General features: G+C 36.0%; 1 protein-coding gene across 5 annotated transcripts in view; it reads right to left on the reverse strand.

The window, feature by feature from the left end:
* The window catches only part of BPTF (bromodomain PHD finger transcription factor), a 116,682-nt gene that overhangs the window by 65,411 nt on the left and 26,545 nt on the right, over window positions 1-24,726 (reverse strand). For 3 of the 5 annotated variants that reach the window (XM_081109057.1, XM_081109055.1, XM_081109054.1), the window contains exons 3-9: window positions 22,767-22,990; window positions 21,536-21,739; window positions 20,838-21,026; window positions 10,899-11,087; window positions 5,895-6,082; window positions 4,367-4,722; window positions 3,765-3,896 (exon numbers count right to left, since the gene is read on the reverse strand). In XM_081109057.1, coding sequence (XP_080965183.1) covers window positions 3,765-3,896; window positions 4,367-4,722; window positions 5,895-6,082; window positions 10,899-11,087; window positions 20,838-21,026; window positions 21,536-21,739; window positions 22,767-22,990 — 1,482 coding nt within the window. The remainder of the gene's footprint in view (window positions 1-3,764; window positions 3,897-4,366; window positions 4,723-5,894; window positions 6,083-10,898; window positions 11,088-20,837; window positions 21,027-21,535; window positions 21,740-22,766; window positions 22,991-24,726) is intronic. The other 2 variants (XM_081109058.1, XM_081109056.1) reach the window with 1 other exon arrangement.

Raw genomic sequence — 24,726 nt, forward strand, 5'->3', positions numbered from 1 at the left:
TTTTCACTCTGTTGTACATTTATGAGATTCAATCTCACTGACACTTGTTCTACTTTGTTTTTCACTGCTATCTAGTAGACCATTACAGAACTGCACCACAATTTCAACATGCCTGATCCTGAGCATTTAAGGGTTATCAGCACATTTGCACCACTACGAAGTGTTATAAAAAATTACCTTTCTACATGTATTTTCATATACACATGTAAGGTTTGACTAAGGTATTTAGTTACGCGTAGAAGTTTTCAGCTTTGTTTTTACCAAATTTTTCTCAAAAATGCTTGTAGCAACCATTCTATGAGTTGCTCTTTTCTCAGCAATGTTGTAGAATTCTCCTTCTATTATGTCACATTTTTGCCAATACTCTTTCAATTTTTGACAATCTGAAGAATGTATAATAGGCCCTAGTTTTCTTTTGAAATCTTACTGTTGAAAGTAATGTTACATATGTCCTTTTTTTTTGCCCCACTGACCCCTTCTAGTACACCCCCACCTCCCACCTTAGGCCTTCACCACACTATTATCTGCATCCAAGGGTTATGCATGTATGCATACAATTTCTTTGGTTGATCTCTTCCCACCCACCCCAGCCTTCCCTCTGAGATTCAACGGTCTGTTCCATGCTTCTATGTCCCTGGATCTATTCCTAGTTATTTTTATTATTTTATTTTATTTTATTTTATTACCTTTGCCAGGGCAACAATTACTTTTTTTTTTTCTTTTTTAATATATTTTATTGATTTTTTTTACAGAGAAGAAGGGAGAAGGATAGAGAGCCAGAAACATCGATGAGAGAGAAACATCGATCAGCTGCCTTCCGCACACCCTCTACTGAGGATGTGCCCACAACCAAGGTACATGCCCTTGACCGGAATCGAACCTGGGACCCTTGAGTCCACAGGCTGACGCTCTATCCACTGAGCCAAACCGGTTAGGGCCCTAGTTATTTTTAATTTTATTTTTAATTTTAGAGAGAGAAAAAGAAAGAGGGAGAGAGAAACATCCATCAACTGCCTCCCACACAACCGGGTATATGTCCTGACCGAGAATCAAACTAATTTCCTCACCTTTTATTGAATAGTTCACTCTTTCTAATGCTATTTCTATCATAAATGTATTTCTATATGGGGGTTGGACTCCTTCTGGACTGTTTACTCTGTACCACGGGTCTACTTGTTTATCTTTGCATCTATAACACAGTATTATAGCTACCAAATAAGTTTTGTTACCTGGTAGGGCAAGTCCTACCTTATCGTACATACCTTTTCTATTACTGCCCCTTTCCATATAAATTTTCTGATCATCTTGTCAAATCCTACAGAAAGCTCAACAATAATTATCAATGTTATTGAAATTAATTTATATATTAACACAAGGTAAACTGTCATTTTCAAGACACCGAGTCTTCCTATACATGAACATGAAATATATTTCCATTTATTTAGGTATTCCTTATTTTCCTTTCATTTATTGATTTTTTTTTAGAGAGACAGAGGAAGGGAGGGAAGAAAAGAGAGAGGGAAGGGTGGAAGGGGAGAGAAAGAGAGACAGAGAGAGAAAGAGAGAGAGAATTGGTTTGTTGTTCTACTTCAGTGATGGCGAACCTATGACACGCATGTCAGAGGTGACATGCGAACTCATTTTTTTGTTGATTTTTCTTTGTTAAATGGCATTTAAATATATAAAATAAATATCAAAAATATAAGTCTTTGTTTTACTATGGTTGCAAATATCAAAAAATTTCTACATGTGACACGGCACCCGAGTTAAGTTAGGGTTTTTCAAAATGCTGACATGCCGAGCTCAAAAGGTTTGCCATCACTGTTCTACTTATTGGTTGATTCCTGTCTGTGCCTTGACCAGGGATCAATCCTGTAACCTTGGCACATCAGGATGAGGCTCGAACCAACCCAGCCAGGGCTATTTAGGTATTCTGTACTATTTTTCAATAAAGACTACAAATTTCTCTTAGATTTAGATTGTTCTTAAAGCTTTGTTATTGAATATCACAATAAACATTTTCTAAATAAAATATTTAAATTCACAGATATTTTCTTAGAAGTCACCTAGAAGTAGCTGACCACTTCTAGTTTTGCCAGAAATGGAAGTCCTATTATTAACTTCTAATTTTCCTGAATCATGGTCTCTAATATTTTTAAAAATTCAGTGTCCTATTTTTATCTCACCTTGTCATATTAAAAAAGTTCATGCTACCAAGTTGTCACTAAGTAACCTGTTTAGAAGACTAGTTATAATGACAAACAATAAGAAAAAAATACCTCAATTTTTTTTTACAAATCGAAATCCATCTTCATTAGAATGTGTAATAATCAGAAACAAATTTATAAAAGGCATGATTTAATAATTCCAAAGAGTTATGTTTGAGTATTGGGAGTTTTATTTAGCAACATTTGGATTAGCTTTAGTTCTCAAAGAAGTGTTCTCTGCCATCAGAGAGGTGGCTGCCTGGTCCATTAAAACAAGTTTCAGGACAATCACTGAATTGGAGAACGTTGGACAGAATGGTTTGGCGCAAGTCTAGAGTTAAATGCAAGAAGGAACAACAGAAATAGAGTATTGCCTCTGACTCTTTCCTGGCTTTACCCTGATAAAAGAAAGCCATAGGAGTAGAATAAAGGCGTGCCACCCATTTAGCCTCCTCTCCAGGGGTGCAGGCTGTAGCACCTTAGCTTCACCTGTTTTTGTTGTCCTAGGAAGAATTAAGTCCATTCTATTTGTGGAAGCCTCTACTGGTAGCAGCAGTTATAGCCAAAATAGGAGGAAGAAAAGAGAAAGTATCCATAAGATTTATATGGGAAAACTGACAGCAACCCTTAGCCAATGAAAAATGTTTAGTAGGTATAAATGAACTTTTCTTAAAAAAACTTTTCATTATAAAATAAAACAGATGTTGAAAGCAACACAAACCTATATTCATATTTTAAAAATGGCAGTGTTATACCTTTGGAGTGGGTCCTGTAGGTAGAACGATTTTTATTTTTCACACGGAATAATAATGTACATTTTTACCATAAGCTTGTATTAGTTTTATTGTAATAACTTGTGTGTGTGTGTGTGTGTGTGTGTGTGTGTGTTCGCGCGCGCGCGCGCGGGAATGCAGTCCCCCACTCCCACAAATTATGCAGTCCAGTTTCCCACATTTGGGGAAATTACAGGGGTCGGCACATCCGGAGTGCAATGGATAAGCCTTGCCCTGGGAAAAGCGCCTTCGTGATCATGGTATCTCCCCTGCCACGTATGTGTAATAACTTCTTAAAGACTAACTAAAGTTAAAATAAATAAATAAAAAATCCCTAGGGTGAAAAAGTAGATTCAAGGCACTAAATGTATCATTTTTTTTTTTAACCATCTGAAGAAGTTACAGAGCTCTTGATCTACTTAGGAACTAACATGATCTTTGGCCAGACATTCAACTCTAAATAAATTAGATGCCTCGTACAGTACCTGAAACATTCTAGAATATTCAAAAAATCTGACTGCTCTTTCTATTCAATAAAGATGCTTTTTATAATAGAAAATATTTACTTCATATACTTGATGTGCTTTAATCTTCATTACAATTCTATATCATAAATTAGAACTAATGTTTACTCATGTTTATGTTATTATACAGGAGAAAAATGAGGCCAAGAAGAATTAAGTCTTTAATATGCTCTTTTAAATACATTCACTTTCATCCTCAATAGACTAATCTTCCAAAAAGGAGTCTAACACACCATTCACAGGGCTCAGAATTCACTTACCTGGTGTGTCCTAAAGATTCCCGCCATATTGGTAGCATCACAACTGGTTTAACTGCACACTCCAAAATAGCTAAAGCCAGAGCAAATTCTCTGGGTTTGCTACACATCTGAACTGCCTTGATCCAATTTGCCCTATATTTCAGAAGGAAAAACAAACATTTCACTTCGTTGATCCTAAGTTATAAGCACAAGGGTTGTAATTTACAATACCTCCATCTTACAGGACATGTTTCTAGGCTAAGCAGGTATAAACTATACTGCTACGGAATTTTCTATCTCATAGAATTATAAATTTTGACCACTGGAATGAATCCCAAAGGTCAATTAGTCCTCCAACTTCTTAAACTGTCTACAGTGTTCTGTTCTCCTTTGATCTCTACTTAATTCCAGGGATAAAGAGTCTGTTTTCCAGAAATCTCCCAAATCTCTACTGTTGGCTCAGTAATGTAGAAGTACACTCACATCCCTAAGGTCCTCAATGTTTAGCTAACTAAACTGATTTCATTCAATTCACTGGTAATGACCATTTTAAGTACACACCTGCAATGATCATTTTGTAGTCACTATATTCACAGCAATAAATGAACCTTAGTTTCCTTTACCTGTGTGAAGCCCAATTGGGATGAAGAAAAGATGAAGGGATATTGTTTTCCAGTTGGGTGATGGTCAGTCTCAGAGTAGATATTGTAAGAACTTTGGACCCATGGACAGAACCATTCCATTTGAACTCTCCTGCTGGAGTCAGACAGAATTTGTGTGCAAGATGTCTTCTCTTATCATGGTCTTCTCTGTGCTGGTGCTTATTCAACGCAAATGAATTGGTGGAGTATTGATTGTGGTAGACACGATATTTCCCTTCTTGACCCAACTTAAAGTAATTGTTGATATTTCCTTTCATGACCACTTCCTTTTTGGTGCTCAAACGTGAAATTTCTCCTTGAGAGTTAACTACCAGTACCTGACAAAGAAAATAAAAAGACTCCATTGTTTATATCAAATATGCAAATTATCTTTCAATAATTTGTAATTTAATCATTCCAAATACATCTTATGACTGAACTTCTGAGGTTTAAAAGTAAACTAACCTCTATTAAATGCCTATTATATGTCAGACATAATTATTTTCATGCATCTCAAATATACACACAAAACTACATGTGTAAATCATTCACCAAATCATTATTTCAAACCTACAATATATAGGTTAAGGAAAAAGGAGGGCATTACATGTACTATTCCCCAAAAAATATATTCCTAAAAATACCTTTTCTTCTGCTCCTTTTATCAATTTCAGCTTTAGTAGAAGAGCCTGAGGATAATCTAAAATAATGTTTTCAAAGAGTTGATGCCAGTCCTCTTGTGAATTATGAAATCAATAGTGGGCCTTATTCAGCTTTTTTAAAAAATGAAATGTAATACAACAGAAGAAAAAATAACAGAGTGCTTCCCACATAGTACTGCAAAATGCTATTTCAGGACACTTTTGAGTATACTGGGGGGCTATGAAAAATGTCTTACTGAGGGTCAGAGTAGAAAAAAAGTTTAAAAGCCAGTGTTTTAAATCAATTCCTATGTTACAAACAATGCATATCTACCCTGCAAATGATTCTCAACTGGGAGATACCACTGTAGTCATTACTCTGTCACCATGGCTAGCTGAGGGGCAGAAATACTGAGTCCTGGCTTCAATCTTTTCATTCACAATGAGAGCTGGGATGTTGTGCTGTTCTATGCACTGTACTCTACAATCAAGGAATAAGTCCTATCTTTTTGCTGCAGGTTCACCTAAAATGATTCTAGCTGGAGCTGAGCATTAAATCATCTACAAACAGCCTACTCATTACTCTATGTGGAAAAAAGCATGGATCTCTTTAGAATTACATACAATAAAATAATCATAAACAAAATACACCACACATTTACAGCATTTCTTTGCATGGACTGAAATCCAGGGGCACAACTATACTTCTAAATGTAATACTTTAGTTCTGTTAGCCAAGACACTCTTGGAAGTGGAGAAAATAGAAGTCAAAAGAGGTTCTATAAACTTACTTCCTCTATTTCTAAGGTACAGTAAATAAAATTATTTTTACATTCCAAAAATGTTTGTTTTAAACAGAAAGAACACACCTCTTTGCCCTCCTTAAATAACTTATTTGCTTCATGGGCTGCAGCTGCCACCTGTTGGCTCTTCAGCTGACTAAGCTTGCTGTCTGGATTCCGTAATCTCGTGATAATTCGAGTTGAACCGGATGCTCCTCGTCCACCTCCAGGAGACTCACTTATTTCCCCATTAGACTTTTCTGATTTGAAATCACCTGTTAACAAATGAAAAGTCAGAAGTAATTGCTAACAGTAAGTAAATTATATATACTACTTTATCTAAAACTCATACCTGGTGCACATCTAAGATCCAAAAAGTAAACAGAAAAAGTCCTTGATGAGTCAAAGCAAATGTATTAATTCTTACAGGTTTTATTTAAAAGAAAGTTATGTCAGAACTTAACTGTGAGTCATTTATTATTTTACAGAAAATTCAAACATGCCAGGTTATCTGTTTCAAAGCTCATCTACTAGAAAACAGTATGGGCTGCTAGAAATTTATAAGTAACAAATGTAACAACTCAAAATGCACAGTAATAAGATGTTGCCTTATATAATAAATGTGGATTTCTATATAAAAAGTAAAGGATACAATTAATTTTAGAAAGATTTCCAATGAAATTCTGCTTAAATACCTAATGGTTGAAAGCTTATAAATATAAAATGCCAAGTGAATTTTCTCCTAAAAAATCCATATAATTATCTGTATTTGCAAATAATTATACATGTGAACATTAACTAAATTAGTTTTTCTTAATATAATAAAGGCCTCTCACATTTTCATTGTGACTTAATTTTTACGACAGGAATAATTTCTGCTTTCCCATGAATCTCACTTAGGCTGAAAATTCCTATACTGTCTGAAATGATTGTATCAGTATCCAATTTCCATTGGTCAGATAGTTGAACAAGATCTCTCTTTTTTTTTTAATTTAAAGCTTTATAAAATTAAGACAGTATGGCATTGGCAAATGGAAAACTGAACAGAAAACTTACTATACTGTATAATATAAAGATGACATTCTAAGTAGAGAAAAAAAATTGGATTGGGAAAAGTGGCTTATCTATTTTGAAAAATACTAAAGTTAAAACAATTCAGTAAACATTTATTAATCTTATGTATTCAACACCCCTTTCTTTTGGGGATATGCTTTTCCCCCCACCCACTACAATCATGAATCTGCCAGGACTGCAAATAAGTATCTTGCCCTATGTATGGAGTGAGCTAACTCATCCAGCATAGCCAGAGAGAGCCTATCAATGGTTGGCCACAGTGATCGCCCCAGAATTGGTTATGTGGTCCAAGTCATTCAGCAAATTATTCCAATTTTGAAAATCTGAAGAATGAGAAATAGTATTGCTTTAGAAAAGTTGGAGATGGAGAAAGGACATTAATGAGCATAAAGGTTATAAATTAAAGGTTGGCCACTTTTACCTCATGACATGGATAAAACATCCAATAAAAAGTAAGAGATAATAAGCCCATCATGAGGTGGGAAAGTTGAACATGAGGAGAAGAACAGTGATAACCTCACTGAGTTATTACTGGTCCAATAATGCCCCTGGTGCTGTTGTTACTTCTGTACCTCCCAATAAAATTCTCTTTTTGTTTTAAGTAAGTCTGGCGAATTTCTGTCACCAGATATATAATCAATATAATCAATAAATTCTAAACAATCCAGCAGAGTATTTTAAGATTTTGATCCCAAAATATGGCACTAAATCAAGATGTGATAGAGGTACTGGACATTTTGCCATCCCAGGCTGGAAAACTAGAAACTTCCAATGTATGGCAGCAAAGCAGCTGGTCAGACCACCAACAGTGTCCCTTGGGCCCCAAACCAGAAGCCCACCCATGCTGAAGGTTTATGCCAAGATGTTGAACCACGATGGCTATGTCTTGGGACCATCTACAAAGTCCCACAATAAAGACTTTTTAGACATTGTCTGGTCTAGGCTGGACTTCCGAAAAAAGCAGAAAGGGAATGGCACAGAGCTTTTAAAAAGAAGCCCTTCAAGCAAAATTTACTGCAAATAAGGGAAAGGAGGCAGAAAATTCATCCCTAGGGGTAAGACTTGAAAGGAAACCAGGCTGCGAGTGGAGGTCCTTATCTTATACCCCTTGCCCAAAGGCCACACTATAAAGGGGGTGAATCACTTAGATGCAGCCTGGAGGCAGAGTACAGAGCTGCTTCCTCCCAGCCTCTGGAGCTGAGTGTTTAATAATGTGAGGAGGCAGGAGCTTAGACAGACTATTCGCCTGAGGGCAAGTAGAAGAGGTTTACCTTCAGGAACCACATTCATGGCCATTAGGTACTAGATGGGTACCCAAGCAATCTATAAGGGAGTACCACTGCCAGAGAAAATGCCAAATCTGTCAAGCTAAATTGTATGATTAGTCAAACCTATAGCAATTCTCAGCAGCCCACCCCTGACAACAGCCAGCCAGAACTAGGCTGCTAAAACAGAAAAGCCTCTAGAAGGGTGATGTTCCCATAGGCTCCCCACTTCTCATCCACAGCCACCCTCCCAGAAAACCAATGGCAGCAAGATTTATAAGAACGGCTGGTGGATTGAGATCAAGATAAGCCACATCTAGACCTAATAAATAAATATATAATAAATTTTATATATATATATAAATAATATACGTCTAAGCGACTGGCCAACCTTCTGACTGGTAGCTATGATACGCACTGACCACCAGGGGGCAGCTCAACGCAGGAGCTGCCAAGCTGCTGTGACTTGGCAGCTGTGGTTCTCGGGTGACACAGAGAGAAAGAACCTGATTCTGGGGTGTGTCAACCAAGAACCACCCTCTCGCAATCCGGGACCCCTCAGGGGATGTCGGAGAGCTGGTTTTGGACCAATCCCCACAGGGCAGGCCGAGGGACCTCACCAGTGCACAAATCCGTGCACCTAGGCCTCTAGTAAAAAATAATAGACAAACACAGAAGATACCCAAGACACAATTGTAATTACCAAATATAATTTTGGAAAATAATTTTTTGAAAAAGTTTCAGTTGTGGGTAAGATCTTGGCATTATGTTAGGCAGAAGCATTTTTTAATTTGAATACACAAGTTTGTGCTAAGCTACCAAAGGGTAGAATTGTGGTTATTTACTGTTTCTATCTTTATAGCATCTCTCTTTCTTGGAGACCACTCCCACTTGAATCATATACTTTTGCTGGAGCCATCAATCATAATACCTTGCCTGCCCTGGCCATAGGGGTGGGAACAATATGTCCAAGTTAGGCCACTCAAATTCCTTCCTCAAGGGCTTTGGATTTGGAGTAGGAGTAGTGGCCTTGCCTTTGGGTCACAGGCCTTGGGAAGATATGAATACAAACTGCTGATGCCACTTGGGAAAAGCCTGTCTGTATTAGGAGAGAATGAAGTTAACATACAAACATATGCAGATGCAAAAGGTGAGAGTGAAAGAGGAAGACAGAAAGAGTTTTGATACCTGAGGGTCCAGTTATCCCTGATGATGGCCTGGACTTTCCCATTATACAAGCAATTAAATTGCCTTTTCACTTAAACTAATTTAAGCTGATTTGGTCACTTGCAATTCAAAAAGTCCTAATTAAAACAGGTCCCCACCTCATACAATACATAAAATTATACTCCAGAAGGATAAAAAACAGTTATATAGAAGTATTATGCAAAGTAACTATAAAATATACATATATATTCTTGGAATAGGGATGGTCTTCCTTAGTAATTAATAAAATCCAGAGAAACCCTACAGAAAAAGACTGATAAAGTTAACTAGATAAAAATGTAAAAATTGCTGTACAACATAACAGAGTTAAAAACAAGCAATGACTATATATGTATACATGTAAAATCAAAGATTAATAGCCATAATACTTTATAAAGCATTCTTAAAACTCATTAAGGAAAAATATCAAAACTCAATAGGAAAAAATGAGCAAATGACGTGAAAAAAGCAATTCACAAAGTTGAGCAAACACACAAAAAGAAATTCAACCACGTTAGTAAGCAGGGATCTGCAAATCTTAAAATGAAAACTTTACCATCGGCAAAACTCTAAGAGACTGATGATGCTGAATTTAGGTCAGTGTATGAAGAAATACATATGTATATAAATTATCGGCATAAATCACTTTTCATGTACAATGAAGCAGTAGCCATGACTACTTTAACATGTACCTAACCATTAGAACCAGATACTCCACTCACTGTTTCTATTCTGCCAAACATACTTGATAAGTACACAAGATGTATGTTGAGAATGTTAAAAGGCACCACTATTTGTAATAATAAAAAAAACCTGCCGAAACCGGTTTGGCTCAGTGGATAGAGCGTTGGCCTGCGGACTGAAAGGTCCCAGGTTCGATTCCGGTCAAGGGCATGTACCTGGGTTGCAGGCATATCCCCAGTGGGAGATGTGCAGGAGGCAGCTGATCGATGTTTCTCTCTCATCGATGTTTCTAACTCTCTATCTCTCTCCCTTCCTCTCTGTAAAAAATCAATAAAATATATTTAAAAAAAAAAAAAAACCTGTTAACAGTCTAAATGTCTATTATTAAATAAACAGTAAATGAATTGTGGGTCATCCATACTGTGAAGTACCATGCAGCAGTTAAAAAGAATGAATTCCATTTATAACACAAAAATATCCATTACATGTATTACTGAGTGATAAAAACAAGATGCAGAACAATACATGCAAAATGATCCTGTTTAAAATAAAAAAAAACTTTGTATAAACATACATTAATGAAATTGCATGGAGAAAGATAAAAACGTTACACACCAAACTGTTGATGGGGGTTACCTTTGGGGAGGAGGGTGTGAAAAAGATCTACTTTCCTGTGTGCTTTTTGTATTTTTTAAAACAAAAACAATGGGTGCAAGTGTTACTTGTGTTAAAAAAAAAAAAAATGGGGAAAAAAAATGAAAAGAAAATCTAAATCTTCCCACCCCCATCAAACTTTCATTTTAAAAATTAAAAATGGAAAAAAAAAAAAAGGCTTGCTGTAATGTATGACATGTATTCTTACCTATCTCTTCTTGCATAGAGACAGGTGTGGGAGACTCTCTTTCTCCATTGTCAGGATCATCAGCTGCCTTAGCAGATTCACTCTGGGAAGAACTTAATTCACTGCTGCTGTTACTGTTTTCCAGATTAGGCTGAATGGAGGTAGTGGTAGCACTAGTGTTACTGCTGTCACATGTCTTGTTAGGTTCTTCTAGAAAAATAGAATACCTGATTTTTACATTGGAAATCACATCAAAATTAACTTATTGTCAGAAAAGGCATTTTATTGTTTTAGGACTACATTACAAAGCTAGATTGTAAAAAGAAAAGCTACTCATGTATGAATAATGCAATACATGAAAAGAAATTTATAAGCAACACCCTCTGAGTTATTTTTTTAAGTTTCCCAGTTTAATAACTCAGACTTTTATCATCTTAGCCTATAGTACAAAGCAGACAATTTTTTAGATACCCCAGAACTAAAGAATAATGCAACTATCTCACAAAACTTAGTGTAGCAGATATTGCAGAAGTGATTTTGTTGAGATAATCCCCAAAATCTGAACTTTATAGTCTTACTTTTCAAAAAGTATTCAAACTTTAGCCAGTTTGGGTCAGTGGATAGGGCCAGCCTGCAGACCAAAGGGTCCCGGGTTCTATTCCGGTCAAGGGCATGTACCTTGGTTGCAGGCTCCTTCCTGACCCAGGGCTTGTGGGGGAGGCAACCAATTGATGTGTTTCTCTCTGTCTTTCCCTCTCTTCTAATCTCCCTAAAAAGCAACAGAAAAATATATTCAGGTGAGGATTAACCAAAAAAAAAAAAAATATATATATATATATATATATTCAAACAGTATTAGAAACAGATTTTTTTAAAAAATATATTTTATTGATTTTTTACAGAGAGGAAGGGAGAGAGATAGAGAGTCAGAAACATCGATGAGAGAGAAACATCGATCAGCTGCCTCCTGCACATCCCCCACTGGGGATATGCCCGCAACCCAGGCACATGCCCTTGACCAGAATCGAACCCGGGACCCTTCAGTCCGCAGGCCGACGCTCTATCCACTGAGCCAAACCGGTTTCGGCTGAAACAGATTTAAACAGGATTCTTTACCTCTAAAGTTCTCTGCCTTAATTCTATATGCCTCCAACTTAACTAGAGGTAATACCTAAGTGACTGTTAATTTTAAGAAAAATTTAATAAATTTAAAGCCTCCCTATGCATTTCACTTTCACTAGCAAGATGCTCTTTAAATCAATCACCTAAATTAAAATGTGATTGACAGACCCTAGCCAGTTTGGCTCAGTGGGTAGAGGTCAGCCCATGGATTGAAGGGTCCCAGATTTGATTCCCGATCAAGGGCACATATCTCAGGTGCAGGCTCAATTCCGGCCCTGGTTTTACATTGATGTTTCTCTGTCTCCCCACCTCTCTTTCATCATTCTCTCTAAAATTAATGGAAAAATATTCTCGGGTGAGGATTGACAATAACAACAAAAAAGTTAAGGGCAATAAATATAAGGCAAAAGAAAAAGTGATTGGCAGTAAATTACAAAGGCTATCTCTAACATAATGAGCTCCTAAATTCTTTTTTTTAGGAAAAACTCAACAACTTGATAGAAAAATGGGAAATTATATGAACAGTCACAAGAGATGAAAATGACCTTTATACATATGGAACTATGCTCACAATTCAAACTAAAAGAAATACAAAATAAAATAAATGAAGAAACTACTTCTCAGCTATCAGATTTGCAAAAATCCAAGTCTCTCAATACACTCAGATAGAGAGGCAGTGGGTTAACAACACTCCCAACATTGCTGTGGGAATGCAAAATGGTCCCCAATGTATAAAAGGAATCTGATAATATCTAGAAAAATTATACATACATTTTTCTCTTTAGCAATCCCATGTCCAGAAACCTATCCCAAAATACCCAGGCAAAAATACTAAATTACTTATTTATAGAGCTATTCATTGTAGCATTATTTATAATGGCAAAAAAAACCCAGAAGCAAACAAAGTGCCCATCAATAGGGTTGAATAAAAGATGATATACACAATGAAATATCATGCACCATAACAAGGATTGCAGAAATCACTATATCCATATAACCATACTTATAGTATGCTAACTTCTGTGCAACAAGGGGAAATATGAATTTATGAACACATTTTGCTTTTATTTAAAAAAACGAACAAACAGCCCTAGCTGGTTTGGCTCAGTGGGTAGAGCATCGGCCTGAGGACTGAAGGGTCCCAGGTTCGATTCCCAGTATGGTCCGTGCAAGAGATAGCTGATCAATGACTCTCTCTCATCACCGATGTTTCTCTCTCTCTCTCTCTCTCTCTCTCTCTCTCTCTCCCCCTTTCCTCTCTGAAATAAATAAAAATATGTCAAAAAATATTTTTTTTAAAAATGGGAATAACCAGAATGGCACTGTAAGTGAAGGAAAGAATCTGGATAGTAGAGAGAAAATGGATGAAAGTAAAAGTTCTCTGCACATAGTTACATAGTTTGACTTTGGAATCGTGCCAATGTTTTACTTTAAAAAAAAATTAAAATTAAAACAATCTAAACCAAATAAACCCTAACTGTATATCAAGTTATTGGCATCCACAATTATTTCAAGTGACTTTGGGACACAGTATTTTGACTGTACATCTCTATTGGAAATATGGTATAAGGATAAGTAAAGAACTGCAAAAAAAAGTCTGTCAGTCAGTAGTCTTATTATTACCAATTATATCAGTATTATGAAATTACTAGAATCTATAAAATCATTTCTTTTCATTACTATTTCAATGTCAAGATATAATATGTCATCATTAATGGACACCTGCACCAAGATAAAGCAAATATATAATTAAGTAACTGCTGTAAGGCACTAAGGTTCTCAACCTTCCTAATGCCGCGACCCTTTAATACAGTTCCTCATGTTGTGGTGACCCCCAACCATAAAATTATTTTCGTTGCTACTTCATAACTGTAATGTTGCTACTGTTATGAATTGTCATGTAAATATCTGATATGCAGGATATATTTTCATTGTTACAAATTGAACATAATTAAAGCATAGTGATTAATCACACAAAAAATATGTAATTAAATATGTGTTTTCCGATGGTCTTAGGCGACCCCTGTGAAAGGGTCATTCGACCCCCAAAGGGGTCACAACCCACAGGTTGAGAACCACTGCACTAAGGCTTTCAGTATAAGAGAAAAGAAATACAATTACAAAAACAAAGAAACTAAGTATGCAATCCTCAATCTGAATTTGAAATGTCAATATGAACTGATGGTCTTTTTAAAAAAAAAAGTATTTTCTAACTCTACCCACCAAAAAACCTAGAGGCAGTGACAGCCCAAAAGTAATAAGTACCCCACGGCCCAGATTATGTTCTTTAAATATCATTCCCCACCAAAAGAAACCAGAGCTTCTTGGAGAAAGGACTAATTCCAAGTCTGGGGTAGGAAATGTGTTCTGAGGTAGAAAATGTGTATGATAAACTTCAAACATCTTATACGGCCAAAAAGCAAGGAAGCTATCTAAGACTACTGGGTCACTGCAAAAGAACTCAAAAGCCGGGGTGAAGGGGGTCTGCTGGTTCACATACTTAAAGTGAATTATGACTATAACTGAAACAAATTGAATATATAATGACCAGGAGTTCAAATGGATACTTAAAATGAGAAAGCCATGCCCCTCCCCCAAAAGTCCTTAACACATGAATCCTCACTGAAGGGTAACTAGATAGCAGCTCCCGGCTCTGAAAATATTCTTGCCAAAAATAGTTGAAAATGAATTTAATCAAGCCTTCAGAAACAAATTAAACAACACCAAGAGGACGGAAACAGACAAAACCTGGATGTGGGACATTCCATAGAATACACTAGGATTCTTCACCAAGTCAACAACATGTGAAAGAAAAGAGTCAGGGAAAGGGGGGGAGTGCTTTACATTAAGAGTCTCAGGAGATATAAAACCAAGTATCATGTCACATAGGGAACTTATATGAAGTTATTTCAACACAAATGTAAAACAAAACAAAAACATTTTTAAGTAAGGAAATTTAAACTGGATACTAAGGAAATGTCAATTTTATTAAAATGATAATGGTAATGTAATTATGTAAGACAATGTCCATAATCTTTAGAAATGTACGTAGGGTTGGTATAATATGTTTGAGATTTGCTTTAAAATATTGCAACCCAAATTCACATCCACAGGAAAGAGAATAAACAAACGGTATAGTTATACGGAGGACTAGTATAATGCATTTAATATGAAAGAATTCCAGCAACATACAACATTATACTAGTAATATAATATAAAGTGAAAAAATTAAGTTCCAAAACTTAACACAATACACTTGCTATAAAGTTTAAAACAACAAAAACAGAAATATATAGTTTTTAGCAAAACATATAGATCAATTAAATGAGGCAAGAGTATGTGGCTTATAGATCACTTTGACATCAGGTATCAACAGTCCTAACTCTATCCGGTTTCCCTTGTAAGAAGGAAAGAAGATAGTGAACACTTCAGGTAGTGGAGAGGGAGGCAGAAGATGGAATTGGGGAGATGTTTAGTTAGATGCAGGTTAGTTTCAAAGCAGGACTTTTGCTTTTTTGTTTGGGGTGATAGGTTCCTGTCTCATTATTAAAGATAATTTAAAATCTGAATAAATCAAGAAGAACCATGCAATGATTAGTGATAAAGGCAATTAACTAAGGATTATGATTTACTTAATACTGTAACCCTGGGATCAAAAGGGAAAATTTTTTTTAATTTGAGCCAAAAAACAACAACAGAGTTGTTTTTTTAAAAAAGCAAGGGTGAAGCAAGTATGACTAAATCTTAATAATTTTTTTTAATATATTTTATTGATTTTTCACAGAGAGGAAGGGAGAGAGATAGAGTTAGAAACATCGATGAGAGAGAAACATCGATCAGCTGCCTCCTGCACATGCAACCCAGGCACATGCCCTTCACCGGAACCGAACCCGGGACCTCTCAGTCCGCAGGCCGACGCTCCATCCACTGAGCCAAACCGGTTTCGGCAATCTTAATAATTTTTAACTCTAAGTGTTAGATAAGTTGGGGGCATCCATTGAACTTTTGTGTATGTTTAAAATTTTTCATAATGAAAAAATTTTATATTAAAGACAGAAAGGGCAAACTTAAAATTTGAGAGCTACAAACCACTAATACAATAAACTAACTCACGTTGGAAAAATACATATAGCTGGAAGAAAAGAAGTAAACCACATCAGTTTCCTCACTAATCATTCCTTTTACAGATCTAGATTTGTAAAGTGTAGCATACCTAATGCATAATTGTCTAAACATAATTTTCTCAAATAATAAAGTAATATATAAGATATACCCTTATGAGTTCAGGGTACATTTTTCCATAGAAATATGTAAGAAAAAGGTTCTGGATCAGCCCACAAAAACCTTTTTTAGCACATAATATACCCAAGTATGTTTTTAACCAAGAAAATAATTCTGAGATTGGAACTTAAGAGATTCTAATTATACATGTCTTAAATACTTTATTAGAAAGTGCTCTCTGCTATTAGGGAGATAATGGCACTTCATAAAATAATAGGCAATCACCCTGGCCAGTGTGGCTCAGTTGGTTGGAGCAACGTCCTATACAAGGAAAGGTCATAGGTTCAATTATGGGTCAGGGCACATACCTAGGTTGTGAGTTCAATCCCCAATCAGGGTGCATACAGGAGGCAACTAATCAATGTTTCTCTCACATCCATGCTTCTCTCACTCTCTCCCCACCTAAAATTAATGAAAATAATAATAATAATCTATTTATATATAAAAGCCTAAGCAACTGTTACGATGGAATGACCAGTCGCTATGATGGGCACTGGCCACCAGGGGGCAGACGCTCAACAGAGGAGCTGCCCCCAACCTGCAGGCCACAATTGCCAATGGGGCCTACCAGCCAACCTACCGGTCCCTCCCCAGGCCAGGCCCTAGGCTGGGATGGGGAATTGGGGGTGGGTGGCAGCAGACACTGGTGGGAAGGGAAAGAGGAGGGGGGAGGCAGGGAACCTGATAGGCCCTGATCACCGGCCAGGTCTAGGGACCCCACTGGATGGCCAAATTTCATGCACCAGGCCTCTAGTAATAATAATAAAAAAATATAATAATAATGTAATAAGCAATCAATCCCCTACCCAAGTATTTTCATCTAAAAATACCATTAACCATCCAGGCTGGTTTGGCTCCGTGGAAAGAGCATCTGCCTGTGGACTGAAGAATCCCGGGTTCAATTCCTATCAAGGACACATGCCCAGGTTGCAGGCTCTATCTCCAGTGGGGGGCATGCAGGAGGCAACCAATCAATGGTTCTCATCATTGATGATTCTACCTCTCTCCCTCTCCCTTCCTCTCTCAAATCAATAAAAAAAATGTATTTGAAGACCTTGATCTTCAAGTTCTGAACATTCTAAGCAAAAAAACTGCAAGGGAAAAAATAACTTTTCCACGTGATAGTAAAAGGGAAACTTTTTAAAAGAAAAAAAAAACGGGTAAAATAACCAGAATGTATATGATTAGAAACTAAAACAAAACACATTAGAAATAATAATAAACAAGAGTATTTAACTGAAGAACCTACAAAAGCCATTACTGATCAAATCAATGAGGTAAAATATATGGATAATACATTAGTTGAGCATTCAGTATTAACAGCTTCTTATCCATTGAATTTATCTTACAATATAATTAAAAATTAAAGCCAAGGCCCAGCCAGCATGACTCAGTGTTTGAGTGTCCATCTATGAACCAGGAGATCATGGTTCGATTCCTGGTCAGGGCACATGTCCCAGTTGCCAGCTGGATCCCCGTTGTGGGACATGTAGGAGGCAGCCAATCAATGATTTTCTCTCATTGTTGATGTCTCTCTCTCTCCCTCTCCCTTTCTCTCAGAAGTCAATTAAAAACAACAACAAAATTAAAGCCAAGTACTGTATTCCAAGATGTCATTATCCCTAAAAAATTAAGAAATAGGTTAAAGCCCTAGCTGGTTTGGCTCAATGGATGGAGTGTCGGCCTGCAGACTGAAGGGTCTCAGGTTCAATTCCGACCAAGGGTATATGCCTGGTTTGCGGGCTCAATCTCCAGTGGGGGGCATGCAGGAGGCAGCCAATCAATGATTCTCTCTCTCATCACTGATGTTTCTATCTCTCTCCCTTCCTCTCTAAAATCAATAAAATATATTTTAAAAAAAGAAATAGGTTAAAATCAATAAGCTCTTGTAGTTCAATTTTGTAGATGCTAGTTTCATTATGTTCACGGAAACATTTTTAAAGCAATTATAAATAGTTATGGAAATAAAGTTTTATCTACTACTACTATTTTCCTAATCTCAGGCATTAAATCTAGAGGCATAACTTAAATGAAACAAATGCTGTCTGCATTATACGTTTAAATACAAATTCTCAATAATAGATTTGAGTTTAAGGTGTTAGAAAGACATGTATCACTCTTGTCCCTAATAAATTTAAAACATAATCTGGTGCAAAAAGTTTCCCATCTAAACTCCAGGACAAAAGTGTAAATCTGAATATTGAGCCTTTTGTTAACTACAAAGAAGTTATACTGAATACAAAATGGAATACCTGCTACATGGGGTCGTTTTGGGCAATATAACCATGTTCATGAACCAAAGTGAAATGTCTATAATGAAGCCCTAGCTGGTTTGGCTCAGTGGATAGAGCACTGGCCTGTGGACTAAAGGGTCCTGGGTCTGATTCTCATCGAGGGCACATACCTTGCTTGCAGGCTCCCCCCTGGCCCAGGCCCTGGTTTGGGCACATACAAGAGGCAACCAATAGATGTATGTGCTTCTCTCACATCAATGTTTCCCTCTCTCTTTCACTCTCTCTAAAACAGTGATTCTCAACCTTCCTAATGCCGCAACCCTTTAATAAAGTTCTTCATGTTGTGGTGATCCCCAATTTCATTGTTACAAATTGAACATAATTAAAGCATAGTGATTAATCACAAAAACAATATGTAATTATATATGTGTTTTCCGATGGTCTTAGGCGACCCCTGTGAAAGGGTCGTTCGACCCCTAAAGGGGTCGTGACTCACAGGTTGAGAACCGCTGCTCTAAAAGATCAATGGAAAAATATCCTCAGGTGAAGATTAATAACAACAAAACAGGTCTGTAATGCAGATGCAGAAAAAAAGTATCTGGGGCAATGGAAAAAATAGCCTCAGGTGAGGATTAACAGAAAAAGAAGAGAGAACAGATAACCAATTTTTGGACTGAAAGAAGTATCACTACAGATCCTGTAAACAATAAAGATGGGATGTTTTATGCCAATAAAATTTAAATGAAATGGATAGATTCCTAGAAAAATGTAACTTATTAAATGAAAACTCCTGGACCAGATGGCTTCAACAAACATTTAAAGAATAAATAACACAACCCACAAAATTTTTGCAGACAAGGGAAAATGGGAACTTGTTCCCACTCATTTTATGAAGCCAGTATAATCCTGACACCAAAGCCTGGCACAGACATTATCAGAGAAGGAAAACTAAGCCTATCTCACTCATGAAAGTAGATACAAAAATCCTAAACAAAATATTAATAAATAGGGTGCAACACTGAATAAGAATGAAAATACATCACAACCACATAGTATTTACTTTAGGAGTATGAGATTGGGTTAACACAAAAAAATTCAATGTAGCAACTTCTGATTCCAGTCAAGGTGGAACAAAGGGACTGGATTTACCCTCATCTATGAAACCACAAACAAAAAAGAGACCACCTAACAGATAATGAACAAAGGAGCTCTGGCCGGTGTGGCTCAGTTGGTTGGGTACCATTTCATGCACTCCCATGCACTGAATAGCTGCCAGTTTGAATCCCAGTCAGGGCACATGCTCCCATGCCAGGGGTGTGCAAGCGGCAGCCAATTAACGTTTCTCTCTCTTTCCTTCTCCTCTTAAAAAAATAATAAAAAAATCTAAAAAATGAAAATGAACAAAGGAACCTACCAGCACTTCACAAAAGATAACCAAATGAGCTATATGTCCTTATACATATGTACATACATATATATACATACACAAAAGTGCTCAACATCCTCAAACCAGAAGATATCCCTACATTCCTACCAGAATAACTAAAATAAAGGGGGGGATTATGTGAAATTTTTATTAAAAATCTTTCAGAATTTCCATCAACATTAATTATAATCCTTGATTTTTAGCGGAATTAGCAGTGTTTACTTTCTTGTTTATCTAAATTTCCTAATTTGTATTTAAAAAACACATATACTAGTATAGCTCTTATAATAAAAATTCTTTTTCACTTTTAAAAAATGCGAAAAGAAAGGCATAACAACATTCTTGGTGTAATATAACTTATATTCAGTATAACTTAAATTATAAAAAGTTTAAAATAGGAACTATTTATTAACTTACATTTTTATGTCAAATATATCTTGCAAAAATGTTTTATGACAATGTTTTTCTACTATGATTTTATAGTTTGAAATGTTAAAAAAAAAACTATACGAGCACATGCAAACATGAAATTAATCAGTTAGCACATACAGAACTGAAATGGTCAAATATTCAACACTGAGCCATTAGTACGTAAGTACTTAAAACCAAAATATCTGCCACTATGGTCTGGTGATAAAACATACAAATAAGTCTATTAGACAAAAACATCTAAATGAACTTTAAAAAGCATGACGATTATGATGAGTTTCAAGCACTAACTGCAAGAACATTTGTCAAACTCCAAATGTTAGATGACAATTTAGCAATCAGGGATGGCACTTATGTAATGTAAGCAAGCAGCATGAATGAACGAACATATAAAGTTTTAGGTGACATTCAGGTTTAAAGGGAAGGATTCCCCCCATTACAGAGGCATTGATACACTGCCCTCTGTACCTGGCACATCCTGGGGGAGCTCAGATGCCACCTTCTTCTCTGCCATGTTGCTGCTATCATGGGTTTCTGAGAGACACCCCACGGGACTCTTCCCTTCAGAGGGACTAGTCTCTTCTGAAGAAGCATTTGTTGTGTTGTCGCCAAGATTTGCTGACTCAGAGTTACCTTTATCCCCAACTTCTGTTGGCTCTATAGTAAAATGCACAACAAAACTTTAAAGATATCCTTTAAAATTGCTTTAGGACATATGGCCGCATTCAATCAACTTTTATTTGATGGCCATTTTGAAGCAATCAGATTCTGGGCTATTTTTGCAGTAGATACTCCAAAAAGTATTTAATACTTAACATGCTAAGTAATTAATATGAAAATGAAGTACAGATTTTATCACATACAAAAGTGCATATTCTGATATTAAAATAATGATTTTTCACCAACAAATCTCAAAGGGACATGGTACCTTAGTAGGAAGTAGAAATAGAGATATGAGCATAACATTATAGCAAATAAACCAATATATAAAACTCAGTACAATGATTATATATGTTACAAGAGGGAAGGGTATCCTAATCTCTTTAGAAACACAAAATTAAATAGTTGCTTATATAAAAGTAATTTGTTTTCATTTTGCAAGTAAAACTGGAGATTTCATAAATAACACTCATCAAATATATTTTTTAACAAGTAATTTTTTTTACCCTCAGATTTTCCTTGCTCAGGATCATCATCTGGTGTCTTGCTGTCATTGTCTTTCTCAAGAGACTGGTCTTCAAACTCCTCTCTACTTTTCTCAGTATCTTTGGAGTTATTCTCGGTCTCACTGTTGTCCTTTTCTACTTCTTCTGGGTTTTTAACAATATCAATCTCTCCCTTTTTTGCTCTTATGGATTCCAAAATTTCTTCTAGAATAAAAACAAAAAGCTTTGTTTCCATATATACCAAATATAAAAGTACTACAAATGTCACTTAAGAGTTTCAATTCAAGTTATTAAAGTTAAATCTTTTAAAAGCATTACAACTATGAAATAAGAATCAAGAGCATCAATAAAATTTTGATGTTTAAAGAACTCAACCAATTTGGTTATCTTCACTTTTAGAAAATACATGTTAATATAGGTTCTAGTTTTTATTTTATTTTTATTTTAAGAAACTGAAACTTGATTACAGATTACCGTCATATTCTCTGTCATGAGAAAAATTATTAGCTGACATAGACACACGGTTTGGGCAACATGGTACAGTGATCAAAAACCTAGAGGTCCCATGACCTAGCGCAGATCTGACTTGAATTAGCTGTGTGACCTGGGCAAGCTACTTAACCTTCAGTCCTCCACTATAATATGAGCAAACAGAGGCCCCTGTAGAAACCACATTTCTCCCTGAAGTCCCCTAACTATTCTGGAAAAAATAAAACTCATTAAACCCCTAAGGGCTCTAATCTTCTTTTTACCTGGGCAGTAGTTGAATAATTTGGGGAATATTAGTAATGACCAGGGCAAGATTCAAAACTTCAAAAAATGCATAGCATCTATAATTTATGTCGGGATGAACAAGGTTCTCTTGGGAAAATGAAATACAGAGAATTCAGGTAAAATATACACATTTGGCCCTGCCCCCATGGCTCAGTGGTTGAGCATCGACCTATGAACCAGAAGGTCACGGTTCAATTCCTCGTCAGGGCACATGCCTGGGTTGCAGGCTCGATCCCCAGTGTGGGGCACATAGGAGGCAGCCGATCAATGATTCTCTCTCATCACTGATGTTTCTCTCTCTCTCCCTTCCTCTCTGAAATCAACAAAAATATATTTTAAAAAATATATAAATACACATTTGAAATTTTTAATACATTTTTCAAATTTTGTAGTGATTTCATTCCAAGAATTTATCATAGATTTAACAAAAAGTAAAATGAGAAAATTTCTCTCTCACCATTAGCTGCCGCCAGAAAGGATTTATTACTACCCCTAGCCTTATTGGTCAAGTCTTCAGTTATGTCCATGTGCCGGTGAATTTCTTCACGCATTTCTTCCAGAATTTTGCAGAGTTCTGCTTCCCAGTAATCTTTGTCTAGACAGTCAATTAATTCTGCAAGCTGGACCTTTGTACTGTAGTACCAAATTTTCTTTTCATTTTCATTTTCTGTATCTTCTTCTCTGTTTAAAAAAAGGTACAAAAACACTTCCTATGTTAGACATACTGGCACTTATCTGACAGCTTCACCTATTCAATGAAAACTAAAATATGTTCCCTAGCTGGTTTGTCTCAGTGAATAGAATATTGGCCTGCGGATTGAAGGGGCCCAGGTTCGATTCAAGGGTACATGTCTGGGTTGCGGGCTCAATCCCCAGTGGGGGGTCAATTGGCGATTTTCTCTCATCATTGATATTTCCATCTCTCACTCCCTCTCCCTTCTTCTCTGAAATCAACAAAAATATAATTAAAAAAATAAAATTAAAATATGTGACATAAAGTTTGTGTACTAAAGCTCAATAGATTTGCTCACAAGAGATCCCTTGAAGTCTCAATCAAACTCAAGTTTTTCTTATTTTATTTCAGCAAACTCTATTTTTATTTCCAGCCCACAGCAGCTTAGGACAAAAGAATTTATGAGTAGTAGAGGGGAGAGGTATTAGTACAACAGCACAGTAGGATATATCTCAAAGCATGACAGAGAAACAGGATCTCAAAATTCAAAACCTGTGAATACTTGGTGGAGGACAGTCTTGGTTATACTTCAATAGACTTTAAGATTAACACTATAACAATATGACGAGCAGAATTTTAACCAGAAATATTTAAACTCTGCACATGGCAGGTACAAAGCAGATCCACTTTACAATATAATTTAGAAGCATTTCCATCAAAATGATGAAATGGTCTGCTAAATTTTGGTCTTTGAAGGAATCATCCCAATAGAGCAATAATGTCTGATCACTCTTTTCTTAAGGTAAAGCTCAAACTGGAGAGAAGAGGAGCAGCTAGCTACCTTTCCTGTTTAAATCTCTCTCAAGGTCCCATTCACTTATAACAGAGACAGAAACTTCAACAGGGATAGTCACTAACTAAAAACAGGCAAATTAATGTTAGGACCAGACTTAGAAAAACATATATGATGGTATTTCTTCTCTCATTCAAAAGAAATTCAGGAGTGCATGTGAGGTACTTGATGAGAAGGAGTCCAACTTTGCTCTGTACTCAAAGGCAAATTTGTGAAGTTGAAAGAACTGGGCTTTGAGAGATCTGGCTTTAAATGCCTTAGGAAATATGTAAACATGGATAAGAACAACTTCTCTGAGCCTCTGAGGCATTTTTTTTTACTATACAGTACCTGTTTCAAGGCTACTGTAACAATAAAAAATATGATAATAAGGCTTCCATCGTAGTGCCTGGACACATTATTAGTGATCAATAAATATAAACTATTATTACTATTAAGGTAATAAATAAAAAAATTTAGCAGAATTTCAGGACTGAATCATTAAGGCATTCTGAAGAAAGGAAGGATATAGTAAATCATGGATAAATAGAAGGCTACCAAAATTATAAAAACAAAAATTAATTTTAAATGAGAAATTTTAAAAAGATTAATAAATGGTTCCTTTACGTATCTAGCTTTGATTTTTCAAATCAGCATCTGCTGGCATATGAGGTTAGTATATTTATGTTGGAAACTTTTTACAATTCCTGAAGATCATTTTTTAAATTGGCTCTAAATTTCACTCTATAATGGGAATTTCTACTATTTATGACTGAGCAATGACAATGGTCTTATTCCAATTTACAATGTTAAAGATGTCAGAGTTCTCTAATCAAAAATATTAACAAACAGCTTTCAAACAGCAATACCAAATCAAAAATCCAATAAAGTGATAATATCAAATCAGAAAGT

Source organism: Myotis nattereri (genome assembly GCF_964212035.1).
Source record: "Myotis nattereri genome assembly, chromosome: 16".
Classification (NCBI taxonomy): Eukaryota; Metazoa; Chordata; class Mammalia; order Chiroptera; family Vespertilionidae; genus Myotis; species Myotis nattereri.